Source organism: Hemicordylus capensis, chromosome 2, assembly GCF_027244095.1.
Source record: "Hemicordylus capensis ecotype Gifberg chromosome 2, rHemCap1.1.pri, whole genome shotgun sequence".
Lineage (NCBI taxonomy): Eukaryota > Metazoa > Chordata > Lepidosauria > Squamata > Cordylidae > Hemicordylus > Hemicordylus capensis.
In genome coordinates this window covers 238684903-238707134 of record NC_069658.1, presented here as the reverse complement: position 1 = coordinate 238707134, position 22232 = coordinate 238684903, and the positions used below count along the sequence as shown (strand labels likewise).

At 44.6% G+C, this 22232-nt stretch overlaps 1 protein-coding gene across 1 annotated transcript; it reads right to left on the bottom strand.

The window, feature by feature from the left end:
- Positions 1-2177: 2177 nt before the first annotated feature.
- On the bottom strand, positions 2178-21960 carry LOC128343891 (vomeronasal type-2 receptor 26-like). Its single transcript, XM_053293327.1, has 6 exons — positions 21914-21960; positions 15966-16260; positions 14225-15037; positions 11439-11666; positions 5652-5778; positions 2178-4651 (listed from the first exon to the last, which is right to left on the bottom strand). Exons 1-6 carry the CDS (start codon positions 21958-21960, stop codon positions 3747-3749), a joined length of 2415 nt encoding a protein of 804 aa, XP_053149302.1. The 3' UTR covers positions 2178-3746.
- Positions 21961-22232: the final 272 nt, after the last annotated feature.

The following is a 22232-nucleotide window of genomic DNA, read 5'->3' as shown; positions in this document are numbered from 1 at the left end:
AGGTTGCTGGTTCGAATCCCCGCTGGTATGTTTCCCAGACTATGGGAAACACCTATATTGGGCAACAGTGATATAGGAAGATGCTGAAAGGCATCATCTCATACTGTGCAAGAGACGACAATGGCAAACCCCTCCTGTATTCTACCAAAGACAACCACAGGGCTCTGTGGGCACCAGGAGTCGACACCGACTCGACGGCACACTTTTCTTTACTTTGTTGCATCAGCTTTCCGGATATACTGATGATCACCATTGGCCTTGTGGATATATTCCAACTCGCACTTGAATATCTCTTTCTCGTCGCTTTGTGAGAACTATGTGCCCATTTCCCTCCAACGCTAACCTACTGATATGATGTGAAAGTTTCCCACCCCCCAGATCAGGAGAAGTTAAAACAAGGATCATGGCTGAACTTTCACTACTTCCTGCACCCTTTATTTAATCAGAAAATTTTATAGCCACTGAAGCTTCGGATCTCAGTTGGGCCTTTTCACACACTGCTCATTTATAGGTGTGAGCTGTCCCAGTTTATTGCCAGGAGAAATGGCGTGTGACTGCTGTGGGCCAACATTCTTTGGACTCCAACATTCCTTTCTATGAAGCAAAGTGAGGCAGTTGTCTTCGGCAGCAGATTATTGGGGCACAAGTGAGGCAACAACAACAACAACAACAAAGCCTCCCCACTTTAAAAAGGGAGAAAGTGGGAAAGGAAGGGGGCAGCATTTGGTGCCCTTCCTCAGGCTCATAGAGATCTTGAGCCACCGTTAAGCCCAGACCCCAATTTTGCTCTAGGTGTGTCAAGAAGGTAGCTTGACGTGTAAGAATCCATCTTAGGTATCCTGGGTCAAAAAGGGACAACTCTGAACCATTATTTGCTTTTCAGCTAAGTCAGCAGTATGGTGAAGTGAGGCTCATTTATTTTAGATAAGTTTAGATAAGATAACACTGGAAAGAAGATATATTTCAGCTCCAACCAGTGAAAAGATCTTAAGGGTGTTCACATGTGCTGCCTAACCCAGGCTAGGGCAGCCCAGTCTGGGTTAGCCTGCACGTGTGAAGCACCAGGATCTGTGCAGATGCCGTCGCTGCCCGCCTGCCTGACCCAGCTTTTTACCCCAGCCTTTAGACGAGGTTAATGGCGTGAATGTGCCCTTAACCCTGGTGCTGGGATGGGATCATGTACTGGTGCTGGGTGTTGGAAGTTAAAGGACTTTGCGCTGTTTCTTTGTCTCAGACAGTGGAGGACAGACTAGTAAGTCAGAGGGCTAGAAGGTCAAGACATTGGTCATCACTTCTCCACTGCTCTGATGCTATCCCTTTGATATGTAGATTGCTACTTTTAGGGATCAACTTTTTCTTCCTCTCTCTCTTCCCTACCTGGCCTCTTACCTTGCAACATGGCAAGCCTCTCTCCCTGCACCATATGTGTAGAGAAGATGCAGAATCCATCTGCATCCAGCTAGATAGATAGATTAGAGATCTTAACTCCTCACTTTCCTATCTAGAATGGAGTTCCTTAATAAATGCCTTTTATATTGATTTGAAACTATGAACTGGCTCCAAGTTACTTTACTCAGCATACACGCATGCCTAACTAAATCCGTTGTGTTGTGCCTCTGTGCACTCTGCTATAATGAGAAAGGGATTCTCTCACCACAGAGAATTTCCAACATGGGATCGTTGAAATGTACTGTCTCTGTGTTCAGAGGCTATGTCCTCTGTGAGCAACTTCTAAAATGTACTAGCAGAAAAAGAGACGCTAGAAAAAATATGGGAAACACACCAGTGGGGATTCGAACCAACAGCCTCCTGCTCTCTAGGCAGGTTGCTTTCCTGCTGCACCATTAGGTGGCTCATACACTACCAAAATTTACATTTGATAGTCAAACTTGCTTTACAGAGGTCATGCCTGGTGTGTAAAACCTGCCCACCAACCTCCCAATTCCACCCTCAGTCCTGTCCTAGAGACCCTAACCAGAGATCCTCTCTCTAGCCCTAACTGTCTCTCTCTGCATCTGTCAGTTAACTCCAACTGAATTTGATAGCCACCTGTTCACTCCATTCCAAAGCCCCTCTCCAGAGGAGGTTCCTAAGTTTAAGTTCTTGATTGACAGTGCTTACAAGCCAATCACCACAGGCTACACTTAGGTGCTTTGCAACACCTTGAAATCTACACATACGATTAAAAAAATTTTTTTAATTGTTTTATCAGAAGTACAAACAAGAGACATAAGAAGACAGAAAAATAGAAAAAATAAAATAAAATAAAATAATCAAGCAAAGGAAATACAATGATTCTCATTACAATCTGTATACACCAACCAGAATTCTTTCAACTGAAATCTTTCTCCCCTCCTTCCACTACACTGAAAAAAAATATAACTGCAAAAGTTAAAAAACTAATAATTAATTGATGCTCCTACTATCTATACATAACAGTCTGCCTTAAATTTCTCTACAAAGAAAAACCAAATCTCGGATGAGATACCAAACCCTGCAATATATTATATTGAATAAATGATTCCCATGTCTGAAAGAAAAATGTCTTCAGATTTATTCTTAGTATATGCAGTAATTTTAGCCACTGATGCATATTCTCAAAGTTTGAGTTGCCAATCATCTAATGTCAGAATCAGATTTGTTTTCCAACAGGAAGCATAAAGGATTTTTGCCGCCATTATCATATATAAAGAAAGTTCCGTGTGTTTTGCAGGAATATGCGGTTTAGTAAAATTTCTGGAAGAAAAGGAAAATCTATATGCAAGATTTGCTGCATCTTCAAATGTATTGTTTTCCAAAATTTTGGACTTTTTTTACATGTCCACCACATATGATTATAGGTACCTTTCTTCTCCATGCATTTCCAACAGTCTCCAGGGTATTAATTGTCCATCTTTGAGATCATTACTGGAGTAATATACCAACACAGGTACATTTTATACCAATTTTCCCTTAGAGTACTGTTCACTATAAATTTTATATTCACTTTGCATTGAAATGCCCACTGTTGCATCTCTATTGTCCTATTAAAGTTCTGCATCCATTTTATCATGCAGTCTTTCACCTGTTCTGATTCTGGATCATTCTTCAATAGTAGTTTACCCAGAATGTTGGGGGCAATATGCTAAAATCATTGTAAACCGCTTAGAGAGCTCCGGCTATAGAGCGGTATATAAATGTAAGTGCTATTGCTATTGCTATTTATATATAAGTCCTAGCATATACAGGATTTTTAATACAGGTAACCAAAGGTGTAGCTAGGGGAGAGGGGGCCTGTGTTTGCAATAATGATGGAAATAGGGAGGGGTGGAGCTGGGGTGGCCCTTAGGAGCTGGGAGGCCCAGGTTCTTTGAACCCATCTGCACAATTATAGCTACAGCTCTGAAAGTAACCCATGGACCCCAGCAGAAAATCTTCCCATCCTCATCTGTTAAACTACATTAAAAAATAAAATAAAAAGAAAATGTGTAAATACTTGTATTAAGTGATACCTTGGATATATCCAAGGAAGTGATAAAGAACCAAGACATACAATTACTAGACACTTTCCAAATATGAATGAAATGGGTGGTGGCCATTCCTGTGCCATGGTGAACTTACTTTTATTGTTAATTGCTACTTTATTTCAAGATGGAGGGGAAAGGAGATGAAAACATCCAAGGGCATGAATTCCTAATACAAGTATGTTGATCTCATTTCTATTGAGCTGGCCATCAAAAGCCAAAGTTGAAAGAATATACTGAGACTCAGATGCCATCTTTAATCATTAGATGCTCCTTTGTGTTCAGGTGAGGCCTCAGTACAATGATGTAGCATTTTGGAATAAAGATGCAACCCAGCAAACCAGCACTGGAGGCCAGGATGGAGAAGATCTGCACAGCCACCATGTATTTCCCTTTTGTGCTCAGGTAGGTGGGCACAAAGGACACCCAAACACTGCAGAAGACCAACATGCTGAAGGTGATCAACTTGGCTTCATTGAATGCCCCAGGTAGCTTCCTGGCTAGGAAAGCTACCATGAAACAGATGACAGCCAGGAAACCCATGTAGCCAAGGGCACTATAAAACATGGTGACAGACCCTTCATTGCATTGAAGGATGATGTGTTCAGGCTGGGAATGCATGTCAGAATCTGGGAAGGGAGAAAAGCTCCCCAGCCAGATAATGCAAATGATAATTTGAATACTGGAACAGGAAATGACAATGGAGTTGGCCAAACTCTTCCCCAGCCATCTCCTCATCCTGTTCCCTGGCTTGGTGGCCATGAATGCAACCACCACAGTGATGGTCTTGGCCAACACAGAAGAGACAGCAACTGTGAAGATGATGCTGAAGGCAGTTTGTCGGAGAAGGCAGGTCACCTTTTGGGGCCGACCAATGAATAGGAAGGAGGACAAGAAAGAAAGCAGGAGGGAGACGAGGAGAATGTAGGAGAGGTCTCGGTTGTTGGCTCTGACTACTGGAGTTTCCATGTATTTAATGAGGATTCCTAATACCAAACCTGTGGTTATGGATAAGAACAGAGCCACAGAAGCTAGGCTGATCCCCAACAATTCTTCAAGAACCAGGAATGTTAAAACCTTGGGAACACATTGATCTCGTTCTCTGTTTGCATGCTGGTCATTTGGACACCTATTGCATTGGTTTGCATCTGAAAAGAACAAGAGTAACTTCATTCTCACTACTGTATGTGTAACATACCTATACAAGTATATGTTCTGTTAGATTAAATGAAGGACACAACAGGATCAAAGCAGTTTTTTTGAACTTCCCTCCCATATGGCTAGGGAGAGGCACCCCGGTACACCAGAAGGGGCAAATGATGTGCACACTTACAATGCATGCATGTCCTGATAGTATATACTGGGGCTGGTAGAACAAGCATGATATGAATTGGCCCAGTCTATAGGACTATTCTCATGATCGATGGAAGGGTGGCCAAGGGAGCCCAGTCTGATTTCCATTGATCGTGAGAACTACCAGGCTTGTGGGCAAGCCCGGTGGTTCAACGGCAGCTAGCCTACTTAAATACCCCACCCCCTAAAATGAGGTTAATGGAGCAAGTGATTAGTTAACCTTGTTTTTCGAATAGTGTGTCAGCCGCGGTTTCTTGCAGCCGCAGCAGACACACTCGGGTTGACGTGAGAGGAGAGCCCACCCCCCTGGATTGCACCGTGCACTTCAACAGTGCATCCCCGGGGCTCTGGGAGTTGGGGCTCCCCTTTCTCCGACCCCCGGAGCTCCCAAGCAAGCCACAGCTGGGTGCGGGAGCACCCAACCGAAGCCGTTGCTTGTCTGGGTGGCTGGATTGGCTGCCCAGCAATGAGCTACTGCTCGTCTGCTGGGAGAGCGGGTCAAGAGAGCTGGTACAACAGCCCAGTAACAATGCCTGCATGCTAGTTGTGCAAATGCAAACATTGCACAAATGACATTAAATGAGGAGAAGAGCCCTTGGAAATAATGGGCGTAATCTCATGCGATGTCATTTGTACACATTTTTCATTTCTGCAGCTTGCATAACTGGCACAGCTTAAGTGCACGCAGTGCTATTAGGCTGACAAACAGTTGTGCCGTATGCCAACTACTGTCCCACTGTCAAAAAGCTCTTATTCTTTGGCGTCTTTCCCTTGGAATCTCCTGAAGTCACCTACCTTCCAGTGTGGAGATTGTCCCTTCTGTACATGCAGTACAATCATAGCAGCAAACTGGCATTCCTTCCAGAATCACCTTGGCATATCCAGGGCGACAGCTTTCAGTGCACCTGGAATGAGGCAAGTTCTAATCACAAAGACAAAGACGATCAAGGAACATGTGTTAGGGGACATTTTTTAAAGGGAAGTGAGTCACCGAGGCTGTTTTCACGTGCAGGCATAACCGGGCTAAAGCCAAGCCTGGTCTAGATCCTGGTGGTGCCTCGGTGGCAAACCTGTTAAGCCAGCCACTATCCTAACCTCATTTTTGTAATCTTCTGCTTGCAGCCAGGGCTGGCAGATTGCGGGGCTCCCAGCTGGCTTCGGGGAGGCTTTGGATGTGCTCACGCAGTGCATTATGGGGGTTCTGGGGGGCGATGCCTCCTGGCACCTCGATCTCTGCACTGCCTGAGGAGGAAGCTGCACGTCAGGGTGCGCAGTCTCTGTGCCCAGACTAGCAACAAGGATCGTCTGTGGGGAGGTAAGCTTTTTAAGGCTTCCTCCCCGCTGACAAACAAACTGTGACTCCACCCCCAAGCCAGTCCATAGATATATTCACATAGAGAAGCATGCCTCATACAAAGAACTGAGACAATGTCTATGAGAAAATCCCAGTATTTGGGGGCTAGTCTACTTCAAGGTATGGATGTGCACGGACTGCGGAGGTGCGGTCCGACACCAGGGTGGGGTTGCTGCTTTAAGGGCGGGGGGGTTATACTTACTCCTGCCACTTTCCCCCCTCCGGCGCTCCATTTTTAAGTAAAATCTTCGGGGCGGCAGTGTTCCTCCCTGCCACCCCTGCCCCCTTGTTGACTGCAAAACACGGAAGTAACGTCCGCGCATGCGCGCACCGCTGATGCACGCATGCGTGCGCTGCACACATCATACACACTGCGCAGCGCGTGCGCATGCACAGATGTTACTTCCGCGTTTTGCAGTCAACAAGGGGGCAGGGGCGGCAGGGAGGAACGCTGCCGCCCCGAAGATTTTACTTAAAAATGGAGCGCGCGAGGGGTAAGTACAACCCCCTCGCCCTTAAAGCAACACCCCCTAACCCGGCGTCGGACCGCTGGACCGGGCAACATGCGAACCGGTTCGCAGGCCTCTAACATGGCCTGTGGATCGGTTCGTGCACATCCCTACTTCAAGGATGGCCTATCTCCATATGAACCTGCCAGAGCTCTAAGCTCAGCATCAGAGCATCAGGCCTTGATTTCTGGCCCACTTCTGAAAAGGCCATGAGGAACGGGGCCTTTTTGGTGGCCATGCTACAGCATTTACTTACTTACTTTACTTTTACATTTTTATCCTGCTTTTCCTCTGAAGAGCCTAGAGCAGTGTGCATGGATATGTTTATCCTCACCACAATTCCGTAGGATAGGTTAGGCTGAGAGATAGGTGACTGGCCCAGAGTCACCAGGAGTGTGTCACATGGCTGAGTGGGGATTTGAATCTGAGTCTTCTCAATCCTAGTTCAACACTTTAACCACTAGACCATGCTGGCTGTTACCAGGGCTGTACAAAAAGGAAGAGGAGGGACCTTCCTATTCCCTTTTGGGAATATTCCCCTTTGTTTATTGGAGAGGGCCACCAATGTTCTGAATGAGAGAAATGTCCTAAGTCCATGCTCAAGGAATGAATGATCACCGCCATCCTAAAGGACAGTGGCTGATATCCAGACTAATGCAGCACACCTACAGAGAAGATTACATGACCTCTGGCTTTGTCCTGGCTCTCAGAGGTGCACCTAGGTAATTTTGGAGCCTGGACCTAAAGGCTTTTGGAGGGCACCACCCACCCACCCACATCTGGGGGGGAAGAAGACAGAAGGAACAGCATGGGTGGGGCACTGACTGACTGTGCTGTCTTTGTCTCTGCCCCACCTTTCCTCAGGTCTGTAACATCTCCTTGGGCTGCAGCTGGGGCTTTTTTCTGCTGCTATATAGGGCAGGCTGGCCCAAGGGCGCGAGCCTCTTGGCACGAGCCAAAGGGCGAGAGCACAAGGGCTCTCGTCCTTGTGGCTCTCTGCCGTGAGGCGAGCTGCCTGGGGCCCAGAAGATCTCTTTCCTTCTGCCCTGAAGATCCGTCTTCCCGCAATTAAGAAGCTAGCAGGAGATTATGCAAGTCTGGTTCTGGTTTTTATTAAGCCAAGAAGCCGTGGTGGGTTAGTCTGGGGAGATGTGTCTGGGAGAGCGAAAAATTGGGTATGGAGTTGGGGCAGCAATATCACAGGTAGCGGGCAGAGGGAGGTATGGCGGTGGGAGTTGGCCAGGCCGTTACAGGGGAAATCGGTCCAGGCAATTGAGGCCTGTTCCTTTTTCCGGCCCTTCTCCCAACCCTCTGACCCCAGGGAGCTCTGAGAACACTCCCTCGAGGATTAGGGTGCTGCTGCTGAATGCCAGGTCAGTTAATGCAAAAACATCTCTCATTCACGATTTGATTGTGGATGAGCGTGCTGACCTGGTATGTGTGACAGAGACCTGGTTGGATGCGCTGGGTGGGGTTGGTCTCTCTCAGCCAGAGGCGTAACTAGGGAAAACGGCGCCCAGGGCAAGCACTGAAATTGCGCCCCCCCGCCGCCGCCCCCCCCACGGCCCCCCCAACATACATCTGACTGTCACGTAATCTACTCTTCCACCAGTGCCTGCCTATGCTCACATTCTGCCTGGTACAGAAAGTGATCCTCTATAAACACAAACTCAGCTATCTGGCCTCAAGCCACACCCCTGTGATTAGGGCTATTACAAAATATCTGTGTATTCAGGAGGCCATGCAATTTTGAAGGTACACCATAAATTCAAATATTAATTTATCTGAAAGTTATGCTTGTTAATCTGTTAATCTGTTTGAGCAACAATTAGAATCCACTGTTGCTAAAAGAGATTTGAATGTGTTTTTATTTTAACTTTTTATATTATTCATTAGATAGCACTTTACGTGTAGGTATTTCTTCATAGTAGTCACTTAGTGCTTCCTCCATTTGTATGCCTTTCACTAAGTGACAGTGTAATGAGAAAAGCTACAGTAAGTGAAAGTAGGAGGCAGGTGTAGGAGTAGTATTGGGAGTCATTGTAAATTCTTCTTGGAGAAGGCGCTGCCAGTCTGTGAAGACAATAGTGAGCTAGACAGACCAATGGTCTGACTCAGTATATGGCAGCTTCCTATGTTCCTATGTTCTTTTTAAGTAGCCAGATATCTGGATGACAGCAGTATTCCATTAAATTTCATGGCGATTACTGTCTTTAATAAACACAGTGTTGGTAGCACTAAATCCCCACTCACTGCCATACAATCACTGCAATGTGTAACCCTGTACTCTTTATGAATACTTCAGCCTGTGTTTAAAGCAACAAAATCACTTTCTGGGAAAATGCATCTAGCAGCAATCAGTACACATCGTATTAAAACCAAGATATACTGAGCAGCACCTTCATAATTTTTAGTGACACATTTTGGGTTATAGTGGATAGATTGCAGGTTTGTATGCGCATTAACTTGTGCCAGTTATGGCTAAAGAACAATCTTAAAGCCCCACAATAACTAAACCACAAAGAGACATTTGTTAATACAGGTCACATACCACTTTGTTTCCATATGTAGTTGCTTGAATATATCAATGACAAGGACACTGATATAGTAAAATAATATGAAGCCTTATAGTAAAATGATATATTTAGCTCTTATTAACTATAGTTAATGGTGGGCTATGAACTGAAGCCCTCATAAACATTGCTGCCGCCCCCCTTACCCCACAGTCTTACCACACTCAGCTAAGCCAGTGGACTAAACATCTATCTTCTGCCCACAGAAAGCAAGACAAGTGTTATTTTTTTAATGCTTTCCAAGCCAGTAAAGTTTGGAGTGCTCCCTCTAGATTTATTCGAGTTCCTAAGTGCTTTTACAAATCACTGGCTGAGCTTATTTTGACCATTGCTCATGAGGTCTTAGCCCCGGTGCCTGTTTTTCATGGCAAAGCTCAGCCAAGAACAAATGAAATTAAACAGAATGCCTTGGAGCATACACAGAGTGCATTTGATCTGGAACTCAAAAATGTCTAATGCTCCCTTCCTTCTGTCCTTTACGAAGCTTCTGAAAACGTATCTATTTTGCCAGGCTTTTTATTTTTAGTGTGGGGGTGGGTGGGTTGTGTTGGGTTTTTTTGTTTGTTTATGGCTGCTCCAACAAATGCAAACACGGTTCTGCAGCAGGCAGGCTCCCTGCTTCTGCCCCCTTTCCCGCCTTTTCGCAGAAGATTTGGGAATCTAGACAGCGGGGAGTGGGTAGGTTGCTCCCTCCGCCAGCCCCTGTGCGGAATACATAGGGGCGCCGCCAGGGCTCCCTTACTTACTGCTCCTGGACTGGGCTTTGCCTCCGAGCGAGCAGCTTCTCTCTCCAGCCTCCAGCTGGAGGGCTCTCAGCGTTCCCGCCACCTTGTCTTGTCTCCCGACGTGCCCAGGCAACCCTCACTTCCGGCTTCCATGCGACTTTCCCCCACATACAGAGTGGCTGCATTCTGCCACTCTGTATGCAGGGGGGAAAGTCGCATGGAAGCCGGAAGTGATGCAACCCTCACTTCCGGCTTCCATGTGACTTTCCCCCACATACAGAGTGGCTGCATTCTGCCACTCTGTATGCAGGCGGAAGTCGCATGGAAGCCGGAAGTGAGGGTTGCCTGGGCACCGCGGCACGTTTTTTGCATAATTTTTTTTTTTTAAATTTGGGATTGGCAGGGGTCATGGCAGCGCCCCCCACGTGACCAGCAAAGATGGCGCCGGGGGCACGTGCCCCCCCTGCCCCCCCGATCGTTACGCCTTTGCTCTCAGCTCTGCCCTCCAGGTTTCCAGATCGTGCAACAGCCCCGCCTTGAGGGTCGGGGAGGAGGCGTTGCAGTAATCTTTCGAGAGACTCTCCCCGTTTCCAGGTGCCCGGTCAGGCAATCTCAGAATTTCGAGTGTTTGTCCTTGAGGGTGGGCCTCCGAGATAGGCTGGGGATTCTGCTGGTGTACCAACCACCCCGCTGCATTTCAGTCTCCCTACCTGAGCTGGCGGGGGTGGTCTCGGAGGTGGCTTTGGGTTCCCCCAGGCTTATTGTTTTGGGGGATTTCAATGTCCACGCTGAGACCCCCCTAGTGGGTGCGGCTCAGGACTTCATGGCCTCCCTGGCAACCATGGGCCTGTCTCAGTTGGTATCGGGCCCTACCCACATGGCGGGACACACTCTGGATCTGGTTTTTGCAGACCAGGAAATAAATGATCTGGAGGTGGGGGAATTTAAGATCACTCCTTTGTCATGGACAGATCATCATCTGGTGGGGTTTAGTTTGACTGCTCCGTCTGCCCTCTGCAGGGGTGGTGGGCCGATTAGGATGGTCCGCCCCCGGAGGCTTATGGATCCGCTTGGATTCCAGACGGCCCTCGGGGAGTTTCCACTGTCCAGAGCTGGTGACCCTGTTGAGGCCCTGGTCGATCTCTAGAATGGAGAGACAGCCCAGGCTGTTGACACGGTTGCTCCTAAACGCCCTCTCCGGCTTGGTGGAGCCCAATCTTCTCCTTGGTTGCTGGCCCATCTCTATTCATGTTTGTCATTGTGCTCTTTTCTGCATTTGTTCCATTCTTATTCCCTCTGTTACTATCTTCTCACATAATAGGGAAGGAGTCCTCACTTTTTGTGTCATAGATAGTATCATCATATGTATTATTAGAGCTTAAAGGATGTCAGGATAAGATGGAATAAATAGTTTCCCCTACCTGGTTAAGCCATTTGGGCCACACAATTGCATCCTGGTCAATGCTGACCTTTAGTTCTGGGGATCCTTGTCTCTCTAAACTCCCAAATTTCACTCTTACAACAGATGTGTTAGGAAACACCACCCAGTTCACAATATCAAAGTCAGCGGCCAGGTCCCCGTTCTGATCCAAATATATTCCATCCATGGAAACATTGTAAAATGGCCAGTTTCTTAAGAAATAATGCATCTAGAAAAGAGAAGCGTTATTTAGATAACAAGGAAACATGCTGGCTATTGTTATTTTATTTTGTTTTAGAGACTTTACAGTATATGCCACCTATCCAGTCAGAGGCAGCTCAGGGCAGCTCTTAAATTTTTTTTAAAAAGTTTAAAAGTTAAACTTTTTAAAGTTTAAAGCCCTGGTTATATTTCCTGGTTAAATGCTGGTTATCTGGAGCAGTTTGACCAGAATTGCCCTGAAATTTTGTTTTCACACAATCAGCTCTGCTGGGCTCACTAATCCTGATTAACTTTTTAACCAGGATCCTTGTGATAGTTTGAATGCAGATCAGGAAACTCTTAGCACAGCATGACTGGCTGATTTTTAAATTTGATTAACAAACATTACAAAAGAAAATAATAATCTAAAACAGCACAAATTGCAGCAATAAATATCAAGTCATGATAATAAGAGAGTAAATGTGCTATATGTATTATTGTTTTTGTTGTTTTTATTACTATTATTATTATTACTATTATTATTTTACAGTCAGACAGGTGTTATTGACTGGTTTGTTTTATCCAGACATCTAGTCCTTCCTAAGGACCTGGGATGCCAGAATTTTATTGTCAATGTTGTTGCTGTTGTTATAAATATCGTCACAGAATATAGGCTGTTCCCAGTAAAGCTGTTTTTTGTAATTGGCTGATGGTGATTTCTGTGGCCCCTTTGGTGTTGAGGTGCTCCTCAAGGTCTTTTGGAATTGCACCCAGGGCGCCAATGACCACTGGGATTATTTTGGTCTTTTTCTGCCACAGCCTTTCAATTTCAATTTGTAGATCTTTGTATTTGGTGATTTTTTCTATTTCTTTTTCTTCTATTCTGCTATCCCCTGGTATTGCTATGTCGATTATTTTAACTTGTTTTTCTTTCTTCTCAACTACAGTTATATCTGGTGTATTGTGTGGCAGATGTTTGTCTGTTTTCTTACTATTATTATTATTATTATTATTATTATTATATTTACACACAGTTTATCAGACGTTATTGACTGGATTTGGTACTTTAATTATTGGGCCCTTTCCAAGGGTCTAGGATAACTAAAGAAAAATTAAAGATATAGTCGTAGTATTTGTGATGTCCCGAGTAGTGTGGCCTTCTGTAGTTGATGTGTTGTAATTTTATTGATGCGCAAGGTGTCAAGATGGTGTTCAAGTTGTTGTTGTTGTTGTTGTTTTGTTATATTAATGAGAGCCAGAAATGTAACATAACAAATCTATTCCTGCTAACTGGGCAATGAAACACCTTTTGTAGTGGCAACTCCTTTGTATTTTGCAAGAGGAGAGCAATTGTCCCTGTTCAGTGCAGCACAGCATCTCTCCAGTGGCTGTTGCTGGGAGGGCTGGCCCTACCATGAGACTCAGTGAGGCCATCACCTCAGGCGGCAGATTGGAGGTGGTGGCAAAGCATTGTGCCATGGAGAAGGAAAGCTTTGAGATTTGAATGGGTGGTGGATACCCTGTTTGCCAGTGTACAGAGCACAGGAAGGTGGAAAGACTGCACTCCGTGCACCATGGAATTGGGGATGGTTCATTGTCTATTGCCTTGGGCACCCATTAGACTTTCCAACGTCTGATGTGGACAAACTACCTCATCTGAAGATTGAGACATTGTTAATATATTGAGTGGACTTCAAGATGATTATTTCCTTTTTGGATTTTAGAAGGACTTTGAGATATGTTTACAACTAACAATATAGTGAATGGAATATTAGATATTTCATTTGACTGAGGAGGTTTTTAAAACTTTGTTTGAGTGCTACAAGTCTCCGTTTTTTGTCAATAGTATCATTATCCATAGGGTCACTTAAACTGCATTTCTATCTTTTACTGCAGTATATTTTCTCATTCTACTGATATTACAATATATCTTATTATCAGCTAGGTAATTAATTGTTATTGGGTTTTTGGGACTGTATTTTGGTACCTACCCTTCTTTTTTCCTGCTTCCATTAGACTTGAACAAGTCCTGATTTCTGGTGCTTATCTTTGCCTGTTTTAATATTGCAAGTCCTTTGGGGACAGAGATAATCTTCTCACTTCTTTTACTATGTGCACAGCTTTGTTGGACACTGGTATTAAAATATTCTTCATACTAATTACAAGGACTGCTTGTTATTCTTCATACTAACAACAAGGACTGTTGGAAAAGCCAGGTCTTTAGCAAATTCTGAAAAGCTGTAAGACTAGTTGCCAAGCAGATCACTCAAGGCAAGAGGTTTCACACCATGGAGAAGGATCCCCTAACAAGATGCCCCTAACTGAGCCTCTGAACGTGATTAACCTTTTGGGAAAAGGAAACTTCTTCTCATTTCTTCTCCTATGTAAAACCACTTTTAGAGTGTTTCTATACTGCATTTCAACAGAAACACTCTTAAATGGATGGATGGATGAGCAAGCATATTTGAGTCCATTTTAGTGAAAGGCAGCATAGAAATGTGAAAGTAAAATAAAACAGACTTCTGGAATTGGATAAGTGACTGCAATTTTTCAGCAGGCCTCTCTGGAAAGGAAAAAAAAGCATACCTGCCATGGCTGCAGCCTCTGGTGTTTCAACTTGTCTCCAGCCACCATCACCATGTGCTTGGATCTGGATGAATATGCAGCATTTAAGGCATGGGCCACAGCCTGGACAGCATTGTAAATCCTGTAGCTGTCTAGAGAAAAAGCTTTTTCAAGTACCTCTTGAGGCAGGGTCTCCAGGTTCTCTTTCTCTCTGCATCTTGTCCAGCCTTTTACAGATGACACATGCTTTGAATCAAAACAATGAAATGCCTTCTCCACAAATGGCTTCATAGCAAAAAGAAATAGCTGAACATCATTGTAGTTTGTCCTTTTCTTTGTTTGGACCAAGAAGGAGAAAAAGCCATGGATGTGATGGTAAGATGCCCTATTGTATGTCAACTCCACAGTGATGTCCCACAAAGCTGTTGTGATCCAGACTTTCCCCTCAATGTCCTTAAAATAATTGTCCAATGCTTGTATAACTAATATTCCATCTGCAAAGGAATGATTCTCAGCATAGTAAACAAATACATTGATTTTCCTCTCAATGCGAAATCGAGGAACTTGAAATGAAAATGTAGCTGAATTCACTTCTGGGAGGCTTTGAAAGAAGCCAATGCAAATGCCACTCTTGGTGAGCAGAGGTGTCAAGGTCCTTATGAACCTTTCTCCACTGTCATTGTAAACAGCAAAGAGAGCAATCCACATCCATTTGAAATGGAGGAGCAGTTTAACAATCCCCAGATACTGAGGTTCTTCTTTGGGGACCATCCGGTAGAAAAAAGGGGACTGAGTTTTATCGTTCAGGAAATGAGAAACAAAAGCATAACTGACCTAGTAAGGAAAGGAAGAAATGTGTGATTTATTTTATTTTTAGGAAAACATGTTTATTTTATTTTATTTTAAATATTTCTATACCACCCAAAATGTATGTCTCTGGGTGGTTTACAATTAAAATCATTTAAAACATTAAAAACATTTAAAACCCAGTATTAAAATTATTTAAAACTATACATCTAATTAAAAAGCCTGGGTGAATAAATGTGTCTTCAGTGCCTTTTTAAAAGTTGCCAAAGGAACTTGAGAAAAGTTGCCAAAACATTATATGTTACTTATACCTAGAAAGATGGCTGACATACCAGGCCATATCAGCAAGCTGCTGACTGCTTCTGTCGCCCCTGCCTGGTCATGGACTCACCACCTCCCTTGTCTGTAGTGGTCTAAGGAAGTCACTGCTTGGTGCATGGTCCTGGACACTCTGTAGGGGAAGAGGAATCTCCAATGGGAGCTACACCTCCCCACAAAAGCTTCCTAAGTGCAGAATTTCACTTTTCCTCAGAGGAGTAAATGGCAACCATGCATTCCAATAAAAGACACCACTTCAGCCCAAAGACCATGGTGGATGGATGATGGGAGATGACATCTGGGGATGCAGGTCTGAGAGCCCTGGGAACCACATCTCACTGGAACCACTGAAATGTGTTCATTAGAACTACTGAAATGTGAGGGAAGATCCTCTCAGTAACAGAGAAGAGTAATTCCCTGCCTATACTCTAGATTGCTTCTTTTAAAGTGGTTGTGGCAAGTGGAATTAGCCTGCACCAGGCATCCCCAAACTGCGGCCCTCCAGATGTTGCTGAACTACAACTCCCAGCATCCCTAGACACAATTTTTGGTGGCTGGGTATGCTGGAAGTTGTAGTTCAGCAACATCTGGAGGGCCGCAGTTTGGGGATGCCTGGCCTGCACCTGCCCCTTCATACCTGTGGGATTTTATAGATGCCAAACATGGTTGAGATCTGGATGGAGATGTCAGATTCAGCCCCTTCTAGAACAGCCAGCAGGTTCTTCTGTCTCCCACAGTTGTAGTTTGGAACATTCACCTGCCCAATAGAGAGAAGGTCTACCACAGCATCATAAGTCATTCTTGTGTCATAATAGTTCTCAAAGATGTTGTAGCCCAGGGTGATGTTGGGTAAGAGCCTGGGATTCCGGTTGATCTCATGGATGGCAAAGATCAGGGACAGGATGTGCCAGTACCTTGGTATTTCTTTCCTGCTAGGCAAGCAAGAGAGCAGGAAGCAAGGGGTTAACTCCTTTTCCAGTAGAAGGCAGGACCAAAAATATTTTTTGAGACCTTTCAGGAGAAGAAGAGAACCTCAGGGTTTTACTTCAGCTACAAAACATTCAACAGGAATAAAGAAGAAGGACTGAGGATAAAAAAATGATAGGAGGATTCCAACAGAGCTTCTAACTAAACATGTGCAGTAGAAACTGTGTAAAAGTGAGGGGAAACCCCTTCCTGGAACTGAGAAAGAAATAGATAGGTCTTCCTGCTGTTCTGCCCAGTGACCAAAAATGGAAGTCTCAAAAAGGGCTTGCCATCATGGTCAGTACGAGAAAACAGGAAGGCTTTCCTGGTCTCCTGCCCACTGACCAGAAATGGAACCTTGTGGTGAGTCCCGTCAGGGGCTCATCCTCGTGGTCAATGCAGCAGGAGAGTAGGCAGCAAAGGCAAATCCAAGAATAGGGATGTGTGGACCAGTCTGGAGGTTTGGGAGTTCAGTCCGGATCGAACCAACCCCCCCCATTCCATCCTGGCATGGCCCAGGGCCTCGCAGAGGTCATTTACGCATGCATGGTGGCAGCCAAAATGGCCACTGTGCGCACTTACAGAGGCCTGAAAGGGGCAAAACCCAGGAGGCCTGAAAGGGGCAAAACCCAGGCCACTGCGGTGATTTAAGAGGCCAGCGGGGCAAGGGGGACCCTTCACGGACACACACACATCCTCGGCCTACAGGAAGCCCCCCGTAGGGGCTAGAGGTATTTAAAATTTATTTTTAAAATTTCAAATAAATAAATAAATAAATTTGTGAAACCCCACCCACCCAGACCGGACTGGACCGGCGGCGGGGGGGTCAATGGGGGCTAACGTGGTTGGTCAGGTTTGAGTCCGGTTCGAACTCTAACTGAACTGGGCCAGCCGGTTCCGTGCACACCCCTATCCAAGAACAGTAGATACTCCTAGTGTGGGGCATAGAATTGTGTGCTCTGCAGGACTTGTGGGGGGACCTTCCATCCACATGAAGTTTTGAAGAAGTTGACCTTATATACTCGTGCAAAAGTGGTAGGAGAGTCCCAAGTAGGTACCCCATTTTGCTGTTTACCCCAACTTCTAGATAATTTTGAATAAGTTAAAAAGTACTGGTCCCAGTACAGATCCCTGGGGGACCCAACTTCTTACTTCCCTCTATTGTGAAAACTGTCCATTTATTCCTACCCTCTGTTTCCTGTCCTTCAAGCAGTTACCAATCCACACATGAACCTGACTCCTTATCCCATGTTGCTAAGTTTGCTCAAGAACCTTTGATGTGGAGCTTTGTTTTGGAAATCCAAGTATACTATGTCAATCAGATCACCTTTATTCTACCAGTAGAAGAGTTAAGTTTTCAAATTCACTTTTGAATATCTGGAACTCAAACCATTTCAGACACTTTTACAAATGAATATTCTATCTATCTATCTATCTATCTATCTATTGAATTTATATACCGCCTAGTATACAAATCTCTAGGCGGTGTACAGAATTAAAAACATAAAAGATAACACATTTACAATTCATAAAAAGATAAAATCATAATAGATAAAAACATTAATAACACATTAAAATTTTAAAAATTGAGTCTCAGTTGAAGGCCTGGATAGGCATTGTATCTGTGTGTGAAAGGGAGCGAAGCTGTGTCCTCCTATTTTGTACTTAGACAACCACGAAAGAACCATGTTAGCCACAATCTGGGTCTGGTTTAAAAGGAAAAGTTATGTTTATTCTTTTACAACACCCTAAGTGGTGCCATCATAATTCACAACTCAAATTGAAGTTAATCAGCTGGGTGGGTTAGGAATTAGATTAGGGGTTCTCAACCTTAGGTCTCCAGATGTTTTTGGACTACAATTGCCATCACCCCAAGGCCACTGTGGTTGTGGAGGATAGGAGTTGGAGTCCAACAACAGATGTTGTTGTCCAACAACATCTAAATTTGGGAACCCTAGCATTAAGTAGTGCTGTTGTGCTGGTACACTCCACAAATATTCCCCTAAAGGCAAAACGGGGCAAAACAAGGACAACTGTTTTGCCATTTTACCAGACAATGCAGGAAGTCCCGGGAAATGAGGGGTAATTTTAGGTTTTGAGCAGAAGGAAGTGGAGTAGCAGCAAATCCATCACCACATTGTTACTTACCATACCAGTCTAGATGAGGGAGGCTTGTCAAAGACGTGTTCTTGAAATGAAACAAGAGTTGAAGATATGACCCCGCTAATGAGGTGGTCTCCTGGCCAGTAATAATTAAATGGCTCTGTTTGTTCCCTTATCACAGTCCATGGACATTGTTCCTTCAGCCTCCTCCCAAAGGCTGTCTGGGGTAGCAGCAGAAGCAACAGCAGCAGAAACAGGATGATTTTGGATATGCCTGTCACAGCCACCTCCCTTGTGACTGCTGTCAACTCCATCCCCAGCTAAATTGGAATAAGCCAAGATTCTCTTGCCAGCTACGGCTACAGTGACTTTACAAAAACAGATGGAGTCCAGCCATGGCTTCTCATCTGAAATGGTGTTTAACTGCATAACAGCGGAGTCCCTGCCTGCCCTAAATCTCAGTCCAAACTCTCTGTGGCACAGGAAGTATTTATTTATTTATTTACTTTCATGTATTGTGGCAAGAGGTTGCTGCATGCTGCTCTTGATTCTGATGTTTATATTGCAGGTTTCATCTTTGGAAAAGTCCCTTGCATATTGGCCAGAAGACTAAATCACCATAATTTTGATAATTATAAGGAGAAAAGTCTCTCTGCATAACTCCAGGTGTTATTACACGGCTGGAGTAAATAGGGTTGTGAAAGTCAGTGATCTGGCTACAAGTTCTGACATAGGTCAGCAAGGGGGCAGGTAAGTTCTTACTGAATAAACACTTTCATCTGATTCAGGATCAAGATATTATTTTAGAATAAAGAGGAAACATCCCACAAAGGCATATCTGGGGGAGTCCCAGACATCACTATTAATTATTATTATTTCTTGTTTACACAGTCAGACAGGTGTTATTGACTGTTTTGTTTTATCCAGACATCGAGTCCTTCCCAAGGACCTGGGATGGCCAAATTTTATTGTCAATTGTTATAGATATATCCCGCTCTTCCTCCAAGGAGCCCAGAGCGGTGTACTACATACTTGAGTTTCTCCTCACAACAACCCTGTGAAGTAGGTTAGGCTGAGAGAGAAGTGACTGGCCCAGAGTCACCCAGCTAGTTTCATGGCTGAATGGGGATTTGAACTCGGGTCTCCCCGGTCCTAGTCCAGCACTCTAACCACTACACCACACTGGCTAAACTACTTATCTGGGTGGCCCCATTTTGTTGTCCTCCATTTTGTCCCATTTTGTTGTCCTCCATTTTGTAAGCAGAAGACCACCAGCCTTGATGCTAGAAGGATTAACAGTTGCACAGCTTTAGGGCTGCCATATTCAAGCTTCCCAAATCTGGGTGGCCTAATTTGCATATTATGCAAATTATGTGGCACAGAGCTGGACTGGGGGCACTGAGAGGGTGGAGGAATGTATGTGGGGAGGGCACTGGGTTTTGAGCAGAATGGGTACTGAAAGGTGGGAGTATTCACTGTTGCCGACTGCGGCAGGGCACAAGGGCGCCCCATGGGTGGGGCGCACCTGGAATATGCCCTGTTTCCCTGTGGGCCAGTCCAAGCCTGATGTGGCAACTAATTTGCATTTTATTTATTTATTTGATAGATTTGTATACTTTCCCCTCCTTCTCTGCCCTCCTATGTGATCGGATCCAGAGTACAATCCGGGCAATCTGGGCAGTGCATTTGAAATCCGTGTAAATCCGGGTAGAATTTAGCAGCCGGGTGGAGGAGCTAAAATCCAGGGGCTACCCTAAATTCTGGGGGGACATGGCAACCCTACATAGCTTCAGAGTCAATGTGCATTTACATTCAGCATTCCACAGATTGCACAGGGAACCTGCAACTGCAGGACAATATGGGAAATGCTTTTTACAGCAACTTTCTTGTGTCTGCTTGTCAAAACTACATGGACTACATGGTGATAACATGTATATTGGAACACAGCCAACAACAAGTAATTTAAAAAAAAATCCTTAAGAAGTAATAAATACTAAAGATTGATAAAGAATAAAATATATTGACATTGCTAAGTTTACACAAACATGTAAGAATTATAGGTTTTAATAAAAATCTATCCAATTCAAAATAATACAAGAGTCACTGAGACCATTCACACAATCAAAAACTGTGTTCTACCCAGGTTTGGGAGCTGTGTGTGCTCCCAATTTTTGGTTGTGTGAAAGCAAGGTAAGAGGAAAACCTCGTTAGAAGTGAGGCTTAGCCTGCTCTTCCTGCTCACCAGGAAAAACCGGGTCTCACTGATCGTGAGACCCGGTCCTCTGTGTTCCTGAGCAGGTGGGGGCCGCTCCCTCTATGATTTTAGTTCCAGAAACAGCAAGAAACTGTGGTTATGGCGACTTCTGTGTTCGGACGTAGCACTGCTGTCCCCAAACCTCAGGTTGGAGTGGTGAAACTCACTACAAACTGAAGGGTCAAATTGGAGTATGGCAAGAGAGACTGCAGGTAGCTTTGGTTGTGGAACCATGATTTTATGCATTTGGACATACAGGAATTTCCAACCTCTGCCCCATTTAACTGTGGTTTGGTGTTACGTGTGAATGGGGCCACATTTTCATCTCTGCCTAGGAGCTGGATGGCTGTCACTGGCAGAGTGGTGGACCCAAGTCTCAGATTTGTCTGTTCACTGGATTCGACACATGTGGTCTATGAAACTGAAGCTATCATGCATTTAAAGGCAATGGCAAAGAAAGGTCCTAGCGGGGCTGTGTTCAACAAATGAACATTGATCCCCTCCCTCATTTTTTTTCTACAGTTGGGAAGACCTGCTCCAAAATGCCTCCTTTAAAGTGGACACTATTCATTCATTCAAACATATTTTTATACCGCCCAAAAATGCCTCCTTTAAAGTGGACATTATTTATTTATTTATTTAAACATATTTTTATACCGCCCAAAACATACATCTCTGGGCGGTGTACAACAAGAGAAAATATTAAAACATAAGTTAAAAACAAAAACAGGAAATTTAAAACACACCAATTTAATTTTTTAAAAACAATATTCTATAACAACATTAAAAACAATCAAAAGTATCAGTTAAAAGCCTGGGTGAACAGATGCATCTTTAAAGACTTTTAAAAAACTGTCAGAGATGGGAGGCTCTTATTTCATTAGGGAGCGCATTCCAAAGCCTCGGGGCAGCAGCGGAGAAGGCCCATCCTTTTGCCTTTTGCATCCTTTTCCTTTTAAATTGCCCTTTTAAATGTGATAATGGATTCTGCATAAGAATTTATAAAAAACCCTTGTGGATTAGAACCAACAGGAGACCTCCTCCTCCCCCCGCCCCGCAGCAGTCATATCAACCAACTGTTGGAAAGGTGCTGCAGTGTGGGATGAGCTGGTTGGGGATGAGCTGGTTTGCGTGCCCAGCAACTCCACATGGAACATCTGCAGGGAAAGTGAGCTTCTGGTGCCTTCTGTGCCTCCCACCCTCAAGCCCTTTAACCCTGAGTTCTCCTGGAGTGGGTGAGGAATTCTCTCAGCCTAACCTACCTCACAAGGCTGGTGTGAGGAGAGATGGGGGAAGAAGAGCCATACATTCTGCTCTCAGCTGCGTGGAGGAAGGGTGTAATCTAAATATGGGCTGACATACTGCGCAACATAATGCACGCAGTGGAACATAATATTTGCGCAGTTGCACAAAGTGTAGAAACTATGCAAGCCAAGTTGCATGACAGTGCAGCCCTTACGGATATACAAAGGCTGCCCTGTTGTGCAACTCAGCTTACCCCACGTTTGCACTTGCACTACAGTGCTCTTATGCAAATGCACAAACATTATGCTCCATTGCATGTGCAACGTTGAGCAGTAT

Coding starts and splice junctions, on each gene's coding strand:
- LOC128343891 (XM_053293327.1), bottom strand. CDS start 21,960: ATGTATGGCTCTTCTTCCCCCATCTCTCCTCACACCAGCCTTGTGAG. Junction 5,779..11,438: donor GGCCCAAATGGCTTAACCAG/GTAGGGGAAACT, acceptor CTTTGTGATTAG/AACTTGCCTCATTCCAGGTG. Junction 4,652..5,651: donor GACAATCTCCACACTGGAAG/GTAGGTGACTTC, acceptor TGTTCTTTTCAG/ATGCAAACCAATGCAATAGG.